Genomic DNA, 16,542 nt, shown 5'->3' with positions numbered 1-16,542 from the left:
CAATCTTACTTTATGAGAGTAAATTGTGGGGTCCAGCATTAACAAAAGAGTGTCTGACAGCATCAAGTCCCCAATCTTACTTTATGAGAGTAAATTGTGGGGTCCTGCATTAACAAAAGAGTGTCTAACAGCATCATGTCCCCAATCTTACTTTCTGAGAGTAAATTGTGGGGTCCAGCATTAACAAAAGAGTGTCTGACAGCATCATGTCCCCAATCTTACTTTATGAGAGTAAATTGTCGGGTCCAGCATTGATAAAAGAGGGCCTAACAGCATCATGTCCCCAGTCTTACTTTATGAGCGTAAATCGTAGGGTCCAGAGTTAACAAAAGAGTATATGGCAGTTTCATGTCCCCAATCTTACTTTATGAGAGTACATTGTGGGGTCCAGCATTAACAAAAGAGTATCCCGAATAAGGTCCATCCCCTACAGAAACTGTGCACCTGCAGTTCTACAAACAAGCTGTCTGTGTGCACAGAAACCTAGATCATGACTGCAGAGCAATGCTGAAGAGATTTTCCCTGTTGTTCAAAATGAAGGAACAATTCATACATTCTGCTGCCATATTAGTAAGACAAAGGCACTACAATACCAGCAGCTGAAAGGCGAAGTAGCAAAACTCTCCCATGAATTCCTGAAATGCAGCCTAACAGCCTTCAATCCCTCAGGGGCAGCTGCCTACAGATTTCTAAGAAAGAAAACCACAAACATGAGGCGGGACTTGCCTGAACCCGGAACAGGCCCAAGCACTGTACAATGTGCTTGGAGGCACACCAGAGGCAACCACAAGCTGCAATGTTAAGATTCCCAGTACTCACTGTGGTGAAACACAAAGCACAGACAAACACCAAATACAGAACTAGTTACAACAAAGAGGGAACATAGACTAACTTGCACAAATGAAACCACAAACTCAGAGGACAGTATTTACCATATTGTTACCCAGGAGAAGTAGAGACTGTGAGGCATTTTCTCCTACATTGCCCAATCTAAAAAGACATTCTGGCCACATGGGACACATACTTCCCAACATTCTCTAACAAGCATTTGCAATGCAATAGGTCTCGCATTCACGCAAATTTAAGCTATTAGCATTGTAAATGACAAGGTCTTTTATTTATCTTTTGGGTTTTAAAACATAAATAAAAGGCATTTTCAATTACAATACTAATAGCTTAAACTCTCTCAAATGCGAGACCTATTGCATTGCAAATGCTTGTTTAATCTGAAATATGTATTATCTCACTACGTAGGGTACATTACTTTACAATATGCTAGAAATCTACGCCAGAGTGCAGGCAGTCAAAAGAAACTACAAGCTTAACAAAGAATGCAAATGAGGAGCTTTGCTAATGCAAGGAAAAAAAACTTAGCACACTTCCATGTCACAAGCCAGACTAGACTGGTTCACCCTGTGTGGGGAAGTGTCACGCATGACTTATTGTGACTTCGTACTATTGGTCCTGTAACTAAATCCTCCACCAAAGGTCCACCTTACATTCACACAAGTAGTCTCAGTCCGCTCATTATACAAGCACTGGACCAGATAATTATTTCTACTGACTGAAATTGGTTTCAGAGCTTTGAAAGAAACACAGAAATACGTGGACCAGACTAAAAATCAAAACAAGACAGAATCGCAACAGACAAAGGATGCTTTGATAAACTAAAAAAACCAGTTAAACAAAAATGTCATCATCCGGTCACCACCAATCATTACAGTCCTGTAAAGAAGTTTAGAAATTAATAGAAAAATGAACCGAGAACACAGCTCACTCATTAGCACCTATTTGCAGAAAATCAAATGGTAAAGCGCAATTCTGCAGCACAATTTGCAGGAGTAATGCGGGAATGGAAAAATATACATGCAAATCCCCTACTTGTACTGATTTCTGTGCACAGCTCTATGGGTTTTCGTATAACCCCAAAAAGAAAGAAATGATAGGAGAAAATCTGCGGGTACTCATTCTTGAAGCTATTATATTAAATCCACCATAAAATGCACAAATGTCTTTATTTACAAAGCTTAAAAAACTACATTTCAAAATCAGAAAAGTTGGTTGTGCGTTTATAAATGGAATTACTCACACAATAGGTTTCTGTAACGAAAACCTACTCCTGTGGAAAGAAAGTGGTACTTGAGTATTCACAAAGCGCTGTTGGCATTTTATTTCCCTATAAATAGTTGTTGATTTCATCCTACTAAAGATAGGGGTTAAACATTTTTCTGGGGAAAGGGGGGTTGAGGGATACCCTGAAAAATAGACTTAAATGTTTAGGAAAGGATTTCTCCACAGGAAAATATTGCCGCCTTGCAGACAGAAAGGGTAAGAAAGTTAGCAAGCTCATTTGTGGCTATATGCTTGCACGTTAAAAGGAAATTCACATTTCCAGAGTTTTGCGAGGAAAGCAGCAACTGGGGCAGGTTTACAGATTTGTAAACTGAAATGTAAGAATTTCTGAGGTGGGAGTTTATATAAGCCTGTCGGTTTATGTTCACTCATTTCTATACTTTTTGACTCGAACTCTCTACTAATATGCACATTTCTCCTCCAAAAGGTGGGTTATACGTTTATTTTTCAGTAGGAGAGATTATAATTTGCCTTCTAATTTTTCCATGCTCTGGAAAATGAAATTTAAAATAAAAATGCGCCACTGTTGTGTTGTCTGAATTACGGGTCACTCACTTTTTACCTTAAATAGATTTAGAAAATCAAAGTCCACTTGTCTTACCTGCCTATGAAAAAATGTTAAGCTGTTCATTTTAAATAGTGATATTTCAGTGCAGTAAAGGTTGGGTTCTTCACTTGCCCTGGTCACGCTATTCTATCAAAGTGAGGAGACGCGAGTGTCAAGCAGAGAGCAAAACCATGCTCTTGTGTGCTACAACAATGCACACAACGGGAGGTATAATAGTTTCAAAAACAACCCTTGTTTGGTGTAAGATGATAAGATCAGCCGAGAAGACAGACTCAAAAACACCGCAGATCAATGAGTGGTCCTAAACAATAGCTCTTCCAAGTCAGCAAATGACCACCAACACTGGAGCCCCGTGCTGTCATTATATAATGTGCGTGCCTCTGCAATAACACCTCTGTTAACTGGAAATACTGAAGATGAAGAGTATTTTCTCAATGCTTTCCCGGAGACATCAACAAGCTTGTCACCAATGCGCGAACGCAGCCGCGTGTTTAGTTTTGCATCGCACTTTCAACTTTAACAATAGCAGTTAAAGTGAATACGCGATACTAAAATAAACACGCTGCTGCCTTTGCCAAAGCCGAATGAAAAACAAAAAGTGCTTACAGACTAATTCAAGGAGACAGTGTAACGCTGCAAGTAAAAGATCCAGTCCTGATGGGCGGTCCCAAAAGGAGACAGGGCGGTAACAAGGAGGGCCTAAGAAGCCTCATTCTCAATGGGAAGCCAGCATTTACCATGAAGGATGACGCCAGTCATTGAAAAATATGGCCGGGGCTTCCACACCACTTCTAAAAAATACTCTAATACAGCATGCCTCGCAAAGCGAGCAACGCATGCGCTGCAACGCTAAGCGAGACCTAAAAAAAGGAGGTCTTTTCTAGTAAAATGGACTAAGAAAAACTGCATCATCCTAGTAGAATTGACAGAAACCACAGAGGGAGCCAAATTAAGAGTGGACTATAAAATTCTGGGGAAGATCCTAGCTGACAGATATGCCTGTGTTCTTCCAGAACTTATCCATGCTGGTAAAAATGGGGTTGTCCCCGGATGAAGTACTTCTCAAAACATTCGTCACTTATTTTATATACAAGACCGCGTTCAGGGAAGGTTCTCACATACAGCCTGTCTCATAAGAGATCTAGAGAAGGCCTTGGACACAATGACGTGGGACTATCTCTTTCTGGTGCTAACTCGTATGGGGGTTGGGCCAACGCTCCTTTCTTACACCTGACTTCGATACCAAGTCAACCTTCCAGATATGCCTTGGTCATCTCAACTCTGCCTCTTTCCCAGTGGGCCGCAGGACCAGGCAAGGGTGCCTGCTCTCTCCCCTACTTTTTGAGTTTGCCCTGGAGTCCTTGGCCATCCACTTTCAAGGGGAGGGCCAGGAGTGGGGTATACCACTGGAGGACAGAACGCATGCTGTGTCCCTATATGCAGATGACCTGCTACTGTACCTGAGAGACATCACATCTAATCTCTCACTGCTGCAGGATACACTAGCCGCGTCAACTGGACAAAATTTGACATATACCCGCTCTTTCTCGCTCAGCCACCACAACTTGTATATCAGGGGTGGGAACCCCCCCTCCACCCTTTCGCTGGCACTAGGCAGCTATCTGCTACCCGGGGATTCACCTTTACCACACCCCATCAGACAAGTACGAGGGTAACCTCCATGCGACCTTGACGTGTATCAAATCTCAAATACATTTTTGGCAATCTTTGCCCCTGACCCCAGTTGACAAGGTAGCATTGGCAAAGATGGTCATTTTGCCCTACCTCCTATATTATTTTACTGACCTTCCAGTAATTCCATCGCGTTTCTTTTGAGGTCTCGCCTGGCGTTAGTAGCACGCATGCGCTGCACTCGCCATGCAAGGGCCTTTTGGAATCAATACAGATTCCAAAGCGTGCACGTGGACGGACAGAAGATGTGCACGCGCGGTGTGGGATTACACATGACATCAGATAGGTGCCGCCGCAAACTGTGTCTTTTGGTAAGCATGCGCACTTGTTTTGAATGTATGCGCACAATTATGTGTACTATTTTTGTCATTTTCGCCAGGACACGACGTGCCTTATTTACGATCAGCGCCGCAGAGCTGCCTGAAATAGAAGGGAGCTCGGAAACAGCCCAAGATCCGGTCTGCAGTCCGGCTTGTGCTACGGTCTGAGCTGTGGCCGTGAGTCTGTCTTCCTTGCGCTGTCAGTGCATCCGCTGGAAGCGGCTGTGTTTTGTCAGCAGCGGGCCTTATTATTGGGAGCAAAGGCTTGGTTTAAATGGGGTGGAGGGTGATGTATCTGCCATATCTGAGATAGCGTGATGCTATATGAGCCGTACATTGTGGGATAAAATACTGCACAGCGGAGCCGGCTACCGCGTGAAAGAACTGGCTCGTTTGTACCGCACGCCCGTGGGTCTGCAGGGGCTGTAGTTGTGTGTGAAGGGGGAAGGAGGGGTCTCTGTGGGCAGCTGCTTTACATGAGGCGTTGGTGCCTTGGGTGATGTGAATGTCCACATTGGAATGCGTGTCAGTCTCAAGGGTTGCTTTGAAGTCAGTAGTTGCCGGCATTTGATTTTATGCGCAGGACCGTCATTCTCTTTCTGAGGTGCATAGTGTCAATATACTTAACCTTTTCATATGAACCTCAGTATATCCTGTGCATGGGAAGAGTGTGCAGCTCTTTGTGTTTGCATATATGCACGTGTATACCCTGTGTTGTGTGTGTGCTTTCTCTCCGTGCTTCAGTTGGGGCCGTCTTTCCTTTCTGCAAATATCTAAACACAAACTTGTTCTCTGGATCCCCATCATGCAAGGAAGAGTTCTCTACTTCTTAATGTATCCCATATGTGCTGCTTCTAACTTCATTGTATTTATCTAATTTCTATCTAACGTGCTTCCCCAGTGTGCATGGGCAACATGGGCTGCTCTGGCGTGCATAGCCGTCCACAACCATGCGTGTTTATATCCCTCTGTACACGGTTAGGGCACATGCCTCCTTAGTGCGTGTATCTAACCCCCTCTTATGTGTCTGTATAGCCCCCAGCGCAGTGTGCATGACTGTGTCTGCCCCTAGCACATGGGCGCCTGTAGCCCGGCCTTATTGGCACAGGCTTGTGGCGCTTCAACACTAAGCGCTACACAACCTAAGACCAAACCGGTTGTACTTTCATGCAAACCTACACGGTGGCTGCGCTTGTTTTTCTCTGCTCTCTCCCTCTAAATACCCCCTACCCCTCAATTCTGCGGTCTCTTTATCCGGTCTCAGGGTCTCTCCATACCACTCTCTCACTAGCCTTTTTCCCGGTTTCTCTCTTCGCCCTGCTCTTGCTCTCCCACATCTGGGCCTCCCTTCCTGCCCTTACCCCCCCTCACCCCTCCACACCCTATGTCTGTGAAGTCAGCTGGCATACCCTCTTGACGCACGCGGATTCTGGCTGTCTCTCACTGAGGTTGTGTATTTTAAGTGAAAGTCTATGACATTATCTAAGGCACTGGAGATTACACTGCGCAAGTAAATCACTCATTCACCAAGGGAGGGGCGCGACCCCACCCCACAGCACCGCCCGACGCCCAGCATATGCTCGTGGTGCTTCAATACTAAGCCTGTCGACTAACCACAGACAGCAAGTGATGAGCAAGCAACGCCCACAACTAATGACCTTAAGAGTACCTTACTAAACCGTGCCCAGAATTAGAGCGTTATGGGTGATAGTCCAATGTTTCTAAGCGCTATTCAAATTACAGTAACGTAATCAAGACTACAACTCCCAGAATGCAAGGTAGTTCAGGAACACTCTTTTCTGTCCTACAATTATCTTATGAAAACACACTGGTTCTGGAACTCCTTGCTGCAGCTGCATAACACCCTTTCTGTCTACACAGGAGTGTTTGTCAATAGGATCTATGAAGCTTGTCTTACGTGAGCTTATGTGTACCATTGCTCCACAAGTACCCAGCTTCCTGTGCCTGATACTTTACGTGCGCTTTTGCCTCAAGCGCAACCATCCTCCACATGTGCCAATAGCTATGGCTAAACACTTATAAGGTCCCAAAGGCGAGACCTATTGGCTATGCCAAAGCTTGTTAAAGAACTGGATTCCCTTTTCAGCATCCTCGTTTGGGGTAACAAGCAACACGGTGTTGCTCTCTGGAAACTGCGGCTACTGATGGATCGAGGCGAGTAGGGTGACCCATCTTTCGAGGCGTACTTCTTAGCAGTTCGCCTACAATGGCTATTGCGCTGGACTGCCAGGTGATATCTGGGCGATACATGCAGTGGGCAAGGAATCCTGCCGGTGCCAACGGTCCAAGGCCTTCTCCTTTTTAAGGTTTTTCCTCCCTCCCCTTGGCCTTTACAGGTGGCAATGGCCCAAACATGTATGGTCTGTGTCCACCACCTCTCCCGGGGCATGCCGGCATATGCCCCTGCACTGCCCTTGACTGGCCTCCCCCGCTTCTCGGACTTTTACACCCATCGGAACATGGCGCCCTAGATGACACACTTGCTTCACACTCTAGGAGACCTTTGTGTAGATGGTCAATTTCTCTCCTTCGACCAACTGGCTGTGGACTACGGCCTTCCACCGGGGCAATTCCTCCTTCATAGGGAACTTGGCAAAACATGTCACACCCTGGGGAATATCACAGAGGCAGAACCTGTCATACATCCAGTATTGCAAATCATACCCGCCGTCGTCTTATCACCTGGTTGTACGAGGCCATTCGCAAACTGACGATGGCTCACCTCAATGAGCCCCATCAAAAGTGGGAGGATGCATATGGGTGAGTACTCTATGATAAGGAATGGACACACGCTTTAGAATTTGCCCCACATATATCCTGTAACTCCAGTTTTAAAAATATACAGTTTTTCATACTCCACAGAGCGTACCTTACTCCAGCCCAAATAAACCGTTTTTTCCCTGGGGCACAGGTGAGCTGCCCATGCTGTCAGACCCCGAATGCAGACCTTACCCATATGCTCTGGTCCTGTCCCTCCCTACACGACGACAAGAAAACTGTACACAGCACCTTACGGGAGGTCACAGAACTCCTGGACATACACACCTGGGAAGCATGCTTCTTAGGCATCTTCAAACCCCGCAGGAAACATAAGGTTTACGCTGGCTTCACATCCCTGCCACTTCTCCTGGCCAAACGTCTGCTCACCCTCCACAGATGCTCCTCAATGGCCCCACTGTTGGTGTTATGGCACGGGGGAGCAAGCAAATGGGGGACAGCAGAAGAAGTTGCCCTCTGCTATGAGGAAGTCCGTAAACTACGCAAACAGCCTGTCTCCTGCAAAGGGTGGGAAACGACGATCTCCCCCCATGATCCACGTGTGACGCCCCTGCGATGCATGGCCTCTGAGAAGAAAACCACTGTGCTCCAGCTTACCCAGTGAGAGCATCCCAACATGCCCCTTTATCACAGTACTACTCACCTCGCTACCCACTTATGCGTATCACTCTCCTGTACAAATGTGACTTGCTGCTGTCCCCCCTAGTTTATTCACCCTACTATCACCTCAGTTCATGGGTTTAGTCCCAAGATCACACCACTAAGGTTGTAGACTCCCGTACTCTATACTGACTCAATAGCTGAATCTGCATGCATACAGCTATTTCATGTGTACCAAATCCCATGTTTTAATTTGCTATGTACTGCTCATGATATGCACTGCTATGTTTGTCATTTTGATGGACGCTGCCAATTGCAGCTGTTGTTCCTAATGAAACACCATGGTGAGAACAGCAAGAAACATCTATGACTGCTGTCAAAAGCGACAAAGACTTCATAACTGCCTAGAAGAAGAAACTTACCCGATGTGTCTGTCGCTGGGCTCTGCTGAAACAGAAAAGTACAAATATGATCAGAGATGGGAACATTGCATTTGATCTCTCAACCTACCACACTTCCACCTCTCACCCTACTATGCCCTTGACATCTTTATTATCTGGCTCTCTGACTTCTGCCTCTTTCAGTCCCCCCCTCACCACATTCCCCCAATTCCATAACATATCAGGCACGCTGACCTCCTATTCCACTGTGTTAATGGCCTTTCATCCCATTCACAACTCCAACGTGGCCTGATAGTTGCCCTGCTACACCTTAAACCCCTAGCCTGTCAGCTCCTGGCAAGCCATCCAATCACAATCTAGCAGGCTTCAACCCATCATGTCACAATCTCTCACCCAATCAGCCCTGTTACCTTTCACCCGGACCTGATCAATTTCACTTCCTGTACAGTAGTTTATCTTGTTCTAATTGCTGTGATGTCCTCTCTCTAAACAAAAGTTTGTGTGAACCTAGACAGGACTTCTGTCTCTTTTCAAAAGAATAATAATGGCACTCTGGCAAATAGTGTTTTTACTGGTAAACCGCTGGAAAGCCCATCTTTGAATCTATGGGGAACATAGTTGTGACATTTTGCGCAGTGCAAGTGCCCCACGCGGAGGCTTACCTGGAGAGCAGTGTCCAGTGACTGCACCGTGGTCTTCAAGGATCCTGCTGAATCGAAGGTGTGGTTCTCCAGGTGGCTCATTTGACTCTGCAGACTGCAAAGGAGACTGTGGCAGTTAGGACCAAATAAGGCAGAAAGGCGGAGCAGAGACCCAGGCAGGGCTGAATGGACAAGCATAACAGAAACTATGTATAGAGTTGGATAAACAACCCCAGGCACCATCTTGGATCAGAATGCAAGACACGGTATTGACCTGCAGCAGACATCTGTTGCCTTAAATATTTTGCCAACCCATGCCTGATCTCCCCCTTAGCCTGTCTGCTTGGCACTCTTTTTCTCCAAGTAGTGATTACAGGTTTCATAGTACTCAGGCTCCTGCTCTGACCTATCCCTGCCAATGGAGGATGGTCAGCTGTAAAAAGCTGCCTCCGTGTTGGCTTCCCATTGGTCACAACCATGACGACACCAAAGCTTGCGCCCTGTACATTAAAACAATTCTGCGTTCAAACAACAATTTGACCATAACGAAATTCATGTATGTATAGGCCACAACGATCTTTAGTTAGTGTGTACGGTTAATTTATTCGTAGGTTTGAGAGTACCAACAACCAAGTTTGAGACATAGCATCCGATTGGTTGTTCTTTTTCCTTCAGTTTCCTCTTTTGTTCAGAATCTTGTTATTGATTTTAAAGAACATAAGCAGGTCGGACAGTAAGACGTTAATACAAAAGAATATATGTCATAGATCTATTTAGTCCGTTTTCACATCTTGTATGACAATAGCAAGTAATCGCAGCAGCGATCTCGTGCTCGTAAGCGCTCACACAAACTTCATCCCGGCTTTATGGACAGGCCAGCTCTGCCTCCATATTCTTATGACAATGGGGGAGTGATGGGTTAGTCTGGATTTTCTAATCGGGTAGTAGAGTAGAAGTTGCCTACCAGCTACATTGTGTCCTGCCATGCCCTCTAAAACTTGGTGTGTTTCCAGGAGCATACCCTTGCTTTGTAGATGACGGAGCTGCAGTGAATGCCTTGTCTATATTTTAACATTGTGGAGGGCACTTTGACCCTCCACTTTTTTGCTATATCTCTTTCGACAATTAGATATCCTAAGCTGATACGTGTGCAGCTTGCTTTAGTGCCACCAAGCTTGCCCATAATTCCCAGCATGGCTACTAAGAGAGTTTCTTCTACTTGCTCCCCAACCACCTTTCCTTCAGTTTTTAAATGCTATTCTGCTTAACATCAGCTTTTATTCTCACTTCTTTTCCAATACAGAGTCCACTTTTCCAATATCTGAATCCAAGTCCAATTTCCATATTTCACTTATTTAATGGCTTCATTCACGAAAGTAATTTACACTTTTGAGTAAGTTTAAGCTTTGTAGCAAATTTGCTACTTTTGGTATTCACAAACCCAGTGTGTAAACTTATTACAAAAGTGTAAGTTACATGCCCCCACCCCCAGAGTAATGCAATTGGCTTACTCTTGTGTGGGTGGGTGGCATCCCTCTCTAAAGCCCTCCCTGACCTTCCCTAAACCCCTCTTATGGCGCCTTAACCCCATCTCCTTTAGAAGTAATTCTGTCCCTTTTCCACCCACTCTCCTGTGACCCTAACACACACTAAAATCTATACTTATGTGTGTGAAACAAATCTGCACTCAGGGCGGGAAATTCTGCACATGTAAGTAAAGGCAAAACATACATTTTGCTGTACGTTTCATAGCACTACAAAACAAACTACAAATTGCAGTTTGATCATCAGGCCATAAGTACTGTTCTCCTAAACTGAAAGTTATGCTATCCCTAGGTTTGATTTGTTTACGCTTTGTGCAATTTTTCAGAGCAGAGGGCTCGCTCGATCTGCTATTCCTCTTGCAGTCCGTCTGTGTTGCTTACACTCTCTTGGCCTTCTTCCTGCAGCATTTGTTGCACCCAGTCTTTTGACATTATTTTGCTTGCAGTTTCTTGGATCTTACAGCCTATCTTGCTTGCAGTCTCTTGCCCCTCAGCTTGCAGCTTGTGCTGCTTGCCATTCATTGGCTTTCTTCTAGAAGCCTATGTTGTCCCCAGCCTTGTGTCTGCACCTTTGTCTAGGATCAGTTCTACCAATCAATTCGCCCGCCCTATAACCACAGACCCACTGCTACCTAGAAATCTGCAGCTTCAATTTTAACTCCATGAAGCAAACAGCTCATGCTGTGCACATCCACTAGTCTGTCACTGAGCACCTGCACTGCACAGTCTCATGAAGCACCTTCCTGGTTTCGTTTTTGTCTTGGCTTTTGAATCACTAGGTCTCGCCTGACCCAGCGCATGCGCTGGTCTGGCGAGACATTTTTTGAGGGCTCCAAAAAGTGCTACCAGGCCAGCCTAGACCTACAGTGCATGTGCGCGGGCACGCGCGTCACGCTTTCCCGCGATTACTTTCACTTTTGAGGCCGCACGGCCGCTTTGACGTTTGATCGCGATCACTTTGATGTTCTCAGTGAGGCTTCAATAGATTGCAGCAGTTAAAACAAGCATTGGCATAGCCAATAGGTCTCGCTTTTGGGACCTTATAAGTGTTTAGTTATGCAACTGTTGCATGGCTAAACACTCATAAGGTCCCAAAAGCGAGACCTATTGGCTATGCCAATGCTTGTTTTTATAATGCCCTTAACACATTATATGCTTCAGCCTTTTTAGTTGTGATTGGCTAAGGTGTGGGGTTGCTGCCATTACATGGCTCCCATAATGTAGAATCCTCTTATCAGAGTGAGATTAGGGGAACATTGTGTTTGGGACAGACTGCAACACATCCAGACAACAGCTGCAAAATTACTACATGGAGCAGCGTGCTGCCTGGTTGGCGTAAAGAGCTTCAACACCTCATCAGAGGTATTGGTGGTTCGGGCTGGACTGTTCCCATGATGAATCGGGTCAAGACTGATTTGCATGTGACTGGGCCCAAACTGGGGTGGCATTGTGAGCAAAAGAATGGTGGATTTAACCCAGATCTTTTGACTGTGCCTGAATGTTTGATTTATTCAGCATTCCGTCCATCATTTAATGCAGCAGCATCACAGGTATTAAACACTATATAAATGTGGTTACAGTACAATACAATACCAGACCTGAGCAAGTTTGTCATACTGCACCACCCTGGCATTCTTTGCCGTAGCTTCTTCTACAGAAGACAGTTTAGTGTAAAGCCCTCTGCTTGCTAAGTAGGACTTTCTTTGAGCGTGGTCCTATCTTTCTAAGATAGAAATATTTAAAATACCGTCCTTAGTCAGATTCCTCACTCCTTCCTGTAATCACCTCTGCAAGTTCTGTCATTTTGACTAAGTTACTCTGACGCAAAATGTTTTTTTAGCAATCTACTTTCCAGTGCAAAACTTGTTTTGTGTTGGAAAGTACCCTACAAGTAACGCAAAGCAGACCAAGGAATTTTTTTGCGTTGCTTAGCGCCAATGGGGCGTTACATGGGTGGTACAGAGGCATTCCCATGCAACCACCCATGCCTTTTGAAGCAAAACCCTATCTACAAACAATTGTAGACAAAATTAAGCGCCAAAAGTTAACGCCATCCAAAAGGAGAAGGTAAGATGAGAAAGTTTAAATTTCTCCTTTCTTTTCCTACTTTGCATGCATGCTGCACTGTGCAGCACACAAACAAAGAGGGCAAAATTTTGAACTTGTCTAGGCATAGTATTTTTGTTTCTCTACAAAGCCAGACCCAGGACCCAGGCAAGCACCCTAGCGCTATGGCGCTAAGGTGTGTGCCTGGCACACGGCAGCTGAAATCAGTGCCGGCGCTAAAGACAGCAGAGGAGAGAGCCATATCTCTGTCGATAGGGCACTCTCCTCCCCCTTCCCTGTCACGCAATGCAGCACAGCCTCTTTGGGGGCTGCGCTGCGTTGCATGCCTTTTTCGAAACTCTGGCCCTTAGAGTTCAGTAGCCCTGCTCTGTAATTCATTTCCAGCCAGCCTAGTGTTTTGAGTAAACCAACTAAGCTGTATTGAGTGCCAGTTGGCATTAGTTGTCAGTTCCTGGCTGGACCTTTCAGTCCTGGTTGGATTTACATGCAGCATCTTATTTCCCTCCTTGCAGCGCCACGGGTGACTGAACCTTGGAGAAAAACAAGCAGTAATTCCAATGTAAACCACTAGATGGCGAACGTTTGCAGGACAGGTGACTCCATAGCTGCAACACTAAAATGTTGCAGGAAATATTATTTTTCCTTATCTTTTGTGTATCTTTATTGTTTTGTCAGTCACATATCTGAGCTCGTGCCAGATTCTCAAGAACCACTAGCTTTTGTTTGAAAACGAGTTGCAGTTGTGCTTGCTCGTGGGCTCTAATTAATGCCTAGTAATACGTGTAAGAGAGTGAAAAGCAAATCAAAGGCATCACAACACTTTACGGTAAAAACATTTACGACACACAAAACACAGTACCAGTTAACACCATACATCTCGGAACACAGGAAAAGATCAACCCAGAAAACACAATACCTTACAATAAAATGAAAAGGTAAACCCGTTCAGCCTTTTAATAAAATGTAGATAAAGTGAAAGGATGTTTCAGGCAAGGGGGCGGGAGCTCTGACGAACCAACAAAGGAGTGTGCATGAACCAAAGAGACGGTGGTATTGTATTTAGGGAAAGGCGCCCAATGGGTATATCCACCAGGTATCTGTAGATCTGACTCAAGGATTCGGCGTGAGGGCTGCTTACGCTACGAGGGACGCTTACATGGTGAGAGGCGTTGGAGTGATGGACAGAGCAACTCGGACCACACTGTAGAGGAAGCGAGCATAAAGATTGTGGACTTTATCGAATTACAGTACCCCCGCGCCGAAGTAACCTGTGGGTTGGAGTTATCACCACAGGGCAAAGAATAAACTTGAAGACAGTCAAGCCTTGAAAAAGTCGCATGTTACATAACAAGAAGCGACGAAACACGTGTTGGCTCATGGCTCATTGATCGGAAGTGGCTACGGAAGACAAATAAAAGAATCAAGTGTCGACTGCGATTGGTGTTTATATGTGCATTGACCTACTGATGCTACTGCTGTCAATTTACTTTGAACGTGTGCTAGGGAATCTAAGTACAGGATTGTGCATGCTGTTCTGATGACCAAATGTGGGGCCTTAAGTGGGCCCTTAAGAGACAGATAGATTCACTCTGAGAGAACTGGACCACCCCCCCCCCCCCAGTGGATTTTGAGATTGTTGGCCAAATACTGAGGTTGGTGATGATGAATTAATTTATGCACTAAACAGACAAGTTAGACACATAATCTGCACATTTACTGGCAGAAGAAGGCTTAACATGGGCATAATGGATGGATGTGGGGGAAGGTTGATATTTGAATGTGTGCTGCCACCACCAGTGTGGCTTTCAAAGAGGTGCTCTAGGACTTAGTAACTCCCAGCATCAGTGAGTTCCAACGCCCAATCCTCACTACCACGGGTTCTGCACACAATTCCAAGCTTATCCGCTTGAAAGAAACACTTGATTCTCCTGATGCAACTGGACCTGCGCAGATCGAGCAAGTCATTGAATACAAGCTCGGAAACCAAGAGATTTAGGAGCATATTTACTAGAAAATGACGCAGCGCTGTGCTGAAAGCCATCACCCAAAGGGTTTGAAGGATGGCCTCCCTTTCGGTCAGTTTTTGCGAATTCGCAGAAACAGCCACATCCGAGATGATTATTTTCGAGAGGCTTGCAAAAAAATTGGAACAACGTGGCTTCCCAAAGAGACTTGTTAAACGATCTCTGAAGAGAGCTTGGTACAAGCACCGTGAATTTCTTTTTTCACCTAGGCCACCTAAAACTATGGATCGCATACTCTGTGTCACGGCTTTTAGTACACAGAGCAACAAGATAACAAAGATTAGCAAAAAGCAATGGCCTTTGATTCTATCTACAGGCATTACTCATGAACAGCCTTTATTCTCCTTTAAGAGAGGAAGAAATATAGGTGATCATTTGGTGCGGGCTGCCTTACCCAGTATTGATCCCCGGTTTAACTACTTTGTGGGGCTTGAATAGGATTGTGGGCCACTATTGTGGCAATTGTTTAATGTGCGATTCCACTTCTAACACGAAACAGTTCACTCATGGTAAAATATCGTATGATCTCCGTGATCACACCAACTGTAATTCACAAAATGTTACCTATGCAATTTGGTGCCCCTGCAATCTCATCTATGTGGGGCAACCCACCCAGAGAATAAAGGCCCGCCTATCTCAACACAAAAGTCGCATAAAATGTAAGAATGAGCATGCCACTCTAGGGTCTCGTATTTTATAAAAGAATCATGCGCCATGGGATCTGCGTTGGCAGGTTACTGAATGGATTAAAAAAAACACCTAGGGGTGGCGACACTGTGAGCATATTGAACAAAACTGAATGCCGCTGGGTTTTTAGATGGGATAGCATTAATAAGGGTCTGACACCTTCCTGCACAAAAACAATCACCAATGGGATTTTCCTCCTTCTATGTGTGCTGCATAATGCACCACACATAGAAAGAGCAAAACATTTGTAAAAATAAAGGTATTTCTCCACTTTAATTCCTCCCTTGGGGAGGCGTTAGAATGTAATGCATTCCCAGGTTTATGAAACCTTGTAAATCTGGGAATATGTCAGAATCCATGGGTGTTGCGTAGGAACACCCGCAGCAACACCCATAGAACGTCCCTTTCACGCAAAGTAATGCGTGAAAGGGGGCCATATTTACAAGGCCATGAAAAGCCAGGGTAGCTTTGCATGGCCTTGCAAATATGGCTCAGCATTGTGCGCCATCGGAGCGTCAAAAAAAGTGACGCTCAGGTGGCGATGGGGCCTTGTAAATATGCCCCTTCGTTTGAAGACAATACAGAAACTCGGCTACCGACAGAGAGCCTTCGAAGCCAAAGATGCAAAGGAGTGGCACACACCTGAGCAGTAAACAATAATACCCCTGCACGGTGTGGTTCCAGGGCTTAATTTGTTAGAACGTAAGTGCCAGAGCTCTCTTGAGGAGGCCACTGCTGCTTGCACCACACATTGCCCCTGCCAGTACTGCCAGTGATAGTAACAACACAACTACTAACCATCACACTCCTATAAGTTTGACAATTCGGACTATTTCAGGCCCCCAAAGCTATAAGAATGGCTTGGGCGGCAGGTAATAGTAATTTTAATGTATATTGAATTATTACTTAACTATTGCTGTGGTCATTTCTAAATTAGCCAGAAAGCGTAACCTTTTGGCAGACGGTGTTTGCAATTAAGTGCAGTGACTATCTAGCACCAGGGACTCGCACCGGCGCCATTTCCTGCATGCTGGTGTACAGCCTGGTGATGAACCTGCACTGAGAT

At 45.3% G+C, this 16,542-nt stretch overlaps 1 protein-coding gene across 13 annotated transcripts in view; it reads right to left on the bottom strand.

Moving 5' to 3' along the window:
* PALM3 (paralemmin 3) overlaps positions 1–16,542 on the bottom strand; it is a 201,452-nt gene that overhangs the window by 21,586 nt on the left and 163,324 nt on the right. For 8 of the 13 annotated variants that reach the window (XM_085600452.1, XM_085600448.1, XM_085600456.1 and 5 more), the window contains 2 exons: positions 9,176–9,281; positions 8,535–8,559 (listed from right to left, as the gene is read on the bottom strand). In XM_085600452.1, the coding sequence (XP_085456578.1) occupies positions 8,535–8,559; positions 9,176–9,281 (131 nt within the window). The remainder of the gene's footprint in view (positions 1–8,534; positions 8,560–9,175; positions 9,282–16,542) is intronic. The other 5 variants (XM_085600453.1, XM_085600462.1, XM_085600458.1 and 2 more) reach the window with 3 other exon arrangements.

Source organism: Triturus cristatus, chromosome 4_2 (genome assembly GCF_964204655.1).
Source record: "Triturus cristatus chromosome 4_2, aTriCri1.1, whole genome shotgun sequence".
Taxonomy (NCBI): Eukaryota; Metazoa; Chordata; class Amphibia; order Caudata; family Salamandridae; genus Triturus; species Triturus cristatus.
Note: the sequence above shows the minus strand (reverse complement) of the source record. Positions and strands in the feature narration are given on the sequence as shown.